The sequence below is a fragment of the Aquarana catesbeiana genome, linkage group LG06, assembly GCF_042186555.1.
Source record: "Aquarana catesbeiana isolate 2022-GZ linkage group LG06, ASM4218655v1, whole genome shotgun sequence".
In the NCBI taxonomy this organism is placed as follows: Eukaryota; Metazoa; Chordata; class Amphibia; order Anura; family Ranidae; genus Aquarana; species Aquarana catesbeiana.
This window is the reverse complement of record NC_133329.1, coordinates 66,530,769-66,536,768: the sequence shown is the minus strand read 5'-3', so window position 1 is coordinate 66,536,768 and position 6,000 is coordinate 66,530,769. Positions and strand designations below refer to the sequence as shown.

The following is a 6,000-nucleotide window of genomic DNA, read 5'->3' as shown; positions in this document are numbered from 1 at the left end:
CACCCCCTCTCTCTCTCTGTCACCCCTCTGTCTTTCTCACCCCCCCTCTCTGTCACCCCCCCTGTATTTCTCTGTCACCCCCCTTTCTGTCTGTCACCCCCTCTGTATTTCTCTGTCACCCCCCTTTCTGTCTGTCACCCCCTCTCTCTCTGTCACCCCCCTCTCTCTCTCTGTCACCCCCTCTCTTTCTATCACCCCCCTCTTTTTCTGTCACCCCCCTTTTTCTCTGTCACCCCCTCTGTCTCTCTCCTATCCCCCCACATGTATGCAGTCTCTTACAGTCCCTTGTGCCATGTCCACAGTCTCTTACAGTCTTTTGATCTATGTATGCAGTCTCTGATCATCTCTTGTGCCATGTCCACAGTCTCTTGCAGTCTCTTGTGCCATGTATGCGGCCTCTGACCGTCTGCTGTACCACGTCCGCAGTCTCTGACTGTTTACTGTATCATGTTCGCAGTCTCTGACCATCTCCTGTACTACATCTGCAGTCTCTTACCGTGATAATGACATTGTCGAAAAGGGTCAGAGCATTAGTGACCTTAAATTGATGCCCCCCCCGAAAAAGTTCTGCGGACGCCCATGTTCAGGGGGTGTGGCTATCAGCCTGGAGCTTGTCAATCAGAGCCTGGCCACACCTACTGTAGTCCTGCCTACTGCTATCTGGATTGACAGCACTACCTCTGCTGCTAAACCGTTCCCACTGTGAGCTGCAGTATCTGAGGGGTGGTGTATGAGATACAAATGAAGGAGGATTTGGCTCATTTAAAGAAAGTAAATTTTTTTTTTTAAACTTTATGAGACTTGTCCAGTTTAGACTGTCTTGAAGAAGCCTTTTGTTGTGCTTTAGCAGTCCCATTCACAGAATGTGTAGTCATTTTTATAGGACCCGTGCTCTTCTCTACTGGCTGCTTCAGGCTGGGATATTCCACTCTACAGATGAATTCTGCCCCCTGGTCTCTGCTGAGTGATGGGGTGAATGTCAGTGATGATTGACAGGTCTTATCTATCTTCTTGGTTTGGATTTTAAAGGCATCATTAGGCAGCGGTGTTATACTGGGATGTGAGTCTGTCCCGGGTTCCTTCCTATACCAGCTCACATTTATATACTTTAGGAAAGATCCGGAGATATCACAGGTCAGAGTGGCCTTTTTATCTTCTTCCAGTTTGGGAGTTTTGATCTCTCCAACTTGTGGACGAGGCAGATCTGAAAACAAAAAGTATTTAGAAGACATTTATAAGTCACAATGTATTTTACAGTACAGTATTTGTCTTATATAGATGACACACTCCTACAAGGTACAAATAGATTGTGGGTACGATGTCTGATTTAGATATTTTTGTGAGAACATTAGTGGACCAGACACATCGACTGGAAGAAGGGGCTGCAGTGTTAGAAGTGGGAGCTTCAAAAGGAAATGTTAAAATTTCCACACAGTGACCTAAAGTAGAACTATAGGAAAAACTTTTTTTTTTCATTTTTGATCGAGTAAGGTAGAGTTATAACCCCTGTCAATTTATTTTTTGCCCTCTGTGTCCCATTGCGGAGATTTACCTTCACTTCCTGTCCCTTAGCAAAAATAGGAAGTGAGGGGAAATCCCTACAAATTAAGGGAATCCCTTGGGGACCCCCAGATCACCAAAACTAGTATCCCCATTAGGAGATTTCCCCTGTTGCTTTTCTGGGGACAACCTAAAATTTGGGATTTTTTTTTTACTTTCAATGATAATGGTAAACAGGATAAATAGAGAGGGGGATCCCCCTAATGAGGGCATAGACCGATCACGTCACGTGATCGGTGATGACATGCGTAGGGACGGAATAGGCTGTTTCACATTGCTAGACACAGAACGAGTTCGCTGCTCGTAGGAGAGAGGTTTGCTCTGCATTGTTTTTATGTGAGTACATCTACTTAAAGATTTTTAATAAAGCATTACCTGGTTAAGACATACTTCACTATCAAGTACCTTTGTCCTGAATATTCCTGTACATACATACCTGAGATGTGGAGGCTGAGCTAGGATCCGCGCTGGTCCAGGACCCCTGATAGGACCATAGCCACTTGTAATCAGCTGCCATTAGGATAACCCAACACCGGCAAGCGTGGATATAGGGACGCAATTGAGGCTCAGGACCTGGCGTTTTAGCTACAATTCATGCGGTTGACCTAGCACTGCTAGGTAAGGGGCCACTGCTTACATTAGTGTTTTATGCACGAAGAGGACACTGAGTTTTACATCACTATTATTGGGACATTTATTTATATTATTTATCATCCATATTGCGTAGGATTGATGTGTTTTATTTGCGATATCTAGATCACCTTTAAGCACTGGCACTTTGTACGTTTTGCACCATTTATAAGGATATGTTTTTGATGGTTATTTCTGATTTGTTCTATGTATTTTTATTTACAATTATTCACATGAAGTAGTGTTTATGTCCCTTTGTGCACCTACACATGATTATCTAGATTTATATGTTTTTAGTGTCAACACTTATTTATGCGATTTTTCATGCGATTTTTTTTTGTCATTTAGTATATACCAACTGAAAAGAATTTTTTATGCACTTTTTTTCACATACACAGGATGCTGATCATTAAGACTTGAATGTTTTTAGTGTCAACACTTATTTATGCGATTTATGTTATTATGCGATTTTAAGTCATTTTATTAATTGACCACAGACAGAGATTTACAGCTTTCTTCTGGTTAGCGCAGCACCTCCCCCCCCTATACCTCAGTTTGATTTTGGGCTTATGTCTGACCCTTGCTTCGGTGCATGCAGCTGTCCAGTCGCATACGTGCGTTTTTACAATTTTTTCTGAGTTTTTGTTTTGTTCTCTTTTTCCAATTGGGTAGCGCAGGAATATTCTTATTATATTAATTTTGTTGATTCACTTTAGGACTTCAGTTTATTTTTCACATAATATATGGACCTTTTTTTCTTTTCTTTATGTTTTATGTGTTTTGATACACATATTTATTGATAATTTTTCATATGTCATAATTTTTCATATGTTTTATTGAGATTTGGTTTTTTGTTTTGTATCAATATTTATCACTATTTGTAGTGGTTATTTTGTACACTCTTTTTCTTCTTTTTGATTTGTTTTATGTTTTCATTATTTAAACTATAGAGGGGCAGCATTTAATCACATTACTTGCACACACAGTCACACTACCTGTGGACTCATATATTTTTCACTTTGGATGGTATTTTTGTGGTTAGCACAAATATCCCCCCTTTGTCCTCTTATCTGAGCACGCAGGATGAGTGAGCGCCCCCCACCCCCCCAGAACCATACCAGGCCACATGCCTTCAACATGGGGGAGGGGGTGCATGTTGTTGGGGACAAAGGCCTCTTCCTGACAACCCTGGGCGGTGGTTGTGGGAGTTTGTGGACAGGGGGCTTATCAGAATCTTCCCCCCATGTGAATGAGTAGGGGTACATTGGCTTCCCCTGCTGTCAATCACAGCCAGTGAGGAGGAATATTGGGAGCAAACATGCATGAGTGCCCCCAGAGCAAGCAGCTTGTTGTAGGTGCACTCAGCAAGAGGAGGGACCAGAAGTGCTGGCTGGGGACCCAAGAAGAGGAGGATTGGGACTGCTCTGTGCAAAACCACTGCACAGAGCAGGTAAGTACAACATGTTTGTTATTTATTGATGTTTCATCATCAGTCAGCATCCCCTTTGAGGGTGCTGCTACACACTCTAGGTCTTGTCTTTTGCTAATTTCTACCCCATAGAAAATGTTGAATGTTTTAGCATAGCTCAACAGACAAACATTAGATCTATCACAGATAAAGGTGATAGGTATTCTCAGAATTTTTGACAGTGGAAAGATGTTTGTATAATTCCTTACAATAAAGTGATTGTAAAGTCCCTGAGGAAGTCACGAGGGTGTGTGACGTAACGTGTAGGATACACATGAGCCGACGCAACCGGAAGACATCACCTTTGACCCGGTTGTTGATGTTGTGGACCGGAAGTTTCATTATAGGTGACGGCGGTACGCCGTTCAGTTCTGTGCCTTTTGAATGCCCTGTACAGCGGTTTTGATATTAAACTGGATTTTTTTATCACTACTACACCATTGGAGGCCCCTTTTTTTCCCCCTTTTCTTTCTATATGCATACCCGGACCTGGAGGCGAGCCTGACCCGACTCTACAATCAACTTCTATCTGCCGGAGACATCCCTTGGTTACTGTTATCCACCATCTCGATCATTAAGGCATTTATTTATGCCTGTTGAGGTAAGGGCTCTGTGAGCACACTTCTGTACCATCTACTATTACCTACTACATTCATGGAGAAGATTTATCAACATTATGCTCAACATTTATGCTTAAATGTTTATGATTTTTGGACTCATTTATTGATTGACTATTTTTTATTGTGATTCTCACCACTGTTTTTGTGATTTTCACTATTTTTGATCACCTACATTATTTATATAATATTTTTTGGCACTGATCAGTATCACGTTCACATGATAACACTGTTTCTGTGTTTTGAGCTTCACATGTGACTATTTAGCATTATGATTTTAGCAATATTTTTTCACATTTGTAATTATTTTGCTTGCTATTAGCATTCACTATTGATGTATTAGTTTTGCGCAAAATCATTCTGTCTTTTTATTTTTTTTTAGATTGTAAAGTCTTGTTTAAAAAAAAACAAAAAACAAACATGTTATACTTACAGTGCCTTGAAAAAGTATTCATACCCCTTGAAATTTTCCACATTTTGTCATGTTACAACCAAAAACGTAAATGTATTTTGTTGGGATTTTATGTGATAGACCAACACAAAGTGGCACATAATTGTGAAGTTGGGGGAAAATGATAAATGGTTTTCAATCTTTTTACAAATAAATATCTGAAAACTGTGGAGTGCATTTGTATTCAGACCCCTTTACTCTGATACCTCTAAGTAAAATCTAGTGGAACCAATTGCCTTCAGAAGTTACCTAATTAGTAAATAGAGTCCACCTGTGTGTAATTTAATCTCAGTATAAATACAGCTGATCTGTGAGGCCCTCAGAAGTTTGTTAGAAAATCTTAGCGAACAAACAGCATCTTGAAGGCCAAGGAATACACCAGACAGGTCAGGGATAAAGTTATGGAGAAGTTTAAAGCAGGGTTAGGTTATAAAAAAAATATCCCAAGCTTTGAACATCTCACGGAGCACTGTTCAATCCATCATCCAAAAATGGAAAGGGTATGGAACAACTGCAAACCTACCAAGACATGGCCGTCCACCTAAACTGACAGGCTGGGCAAGGAGAGCATTCATCAGAGAAGCAGCCAAGAGGTCCATGGTAACTCTGGAGGAGCTGCAGAGATCCACAGCTAAGGTGGGAGAATCTGTCCACAGGACAACTATTAGTTGTGCACTCCACAAATCTGGCATTTATGGAAGAGTGGCAAGAAGAAAGCCATTGTTGAAAGAAAGCCATAAGAAGTCCTGTTTGCAGGAGGGACACAGCAAACATGTGGAAAAAGGTGCTCTGGTCAGATGGTCAAAAATTTTACTTTTTGGCCTAAAAGCAAAACGCTATTTGTGGCGAAAAACTAACACTGCACATCACCCTAAACACACCATCCCCACTGTGAAACATGGTGGTGGCAGCATCGTGTTGTGGGGATGCTTTTATTCAGCAGGGACAGGGAAGCTGGTCAGAGTTGATGGGAAGATGGATGGAGCCAAATACAGGGCAATCTTAGAAGAAAACCTTTTAAGCCCCATTCACACGATCAGAAATTTCGATGTGAGCTTCTGGTCAGAAATTCCGACCGTGTGTATGCTCCATCGTATTTTTGCTGGCGGAATTCCAGCCAGCAAAAGATTGAGAGCAGGTTCTCTATTTTTCGGTCGGATAAAGTTACTGTCCGATAATGCGTTCATCTGTATGCAATTCAGACGCGCTAAAAACGTTGCATGCTCAGAAACAATTCAACGCTCGGAAGCATTGAACTTCATTTTCTCGGCTCA

At 41.3% G+C, this 6,000-nt stretch overlaps 1 protein-coding gene across 2 annotated transcripts in view; it reads right to left on the bottom strand.

The window, feature by feature from the left end:
* Positions 1 to 220: 220 nt before the first annotated feature.
* The window catches only part of LOC141148573 (uncharacterized), a 153,153-nt gene continuing 147,373 nt past the window's right edge, over positions 221 to 6,000 (bottom strand). For both annotated transcript variants that reach the window (XM_073636135.1, XM_073636134.1), the window contains exon 10: positions 221 to 1,204. In XM_073636135.1, the coding sequence (XP_073492236.1) occupies positions 786 to 1,204 (419 nt within the window). In that variant the 3' untranslated portion in view covers positions 221 to 785. The remainder of the gene's footprint in view (positions 1,205 to 6,000) is intronic.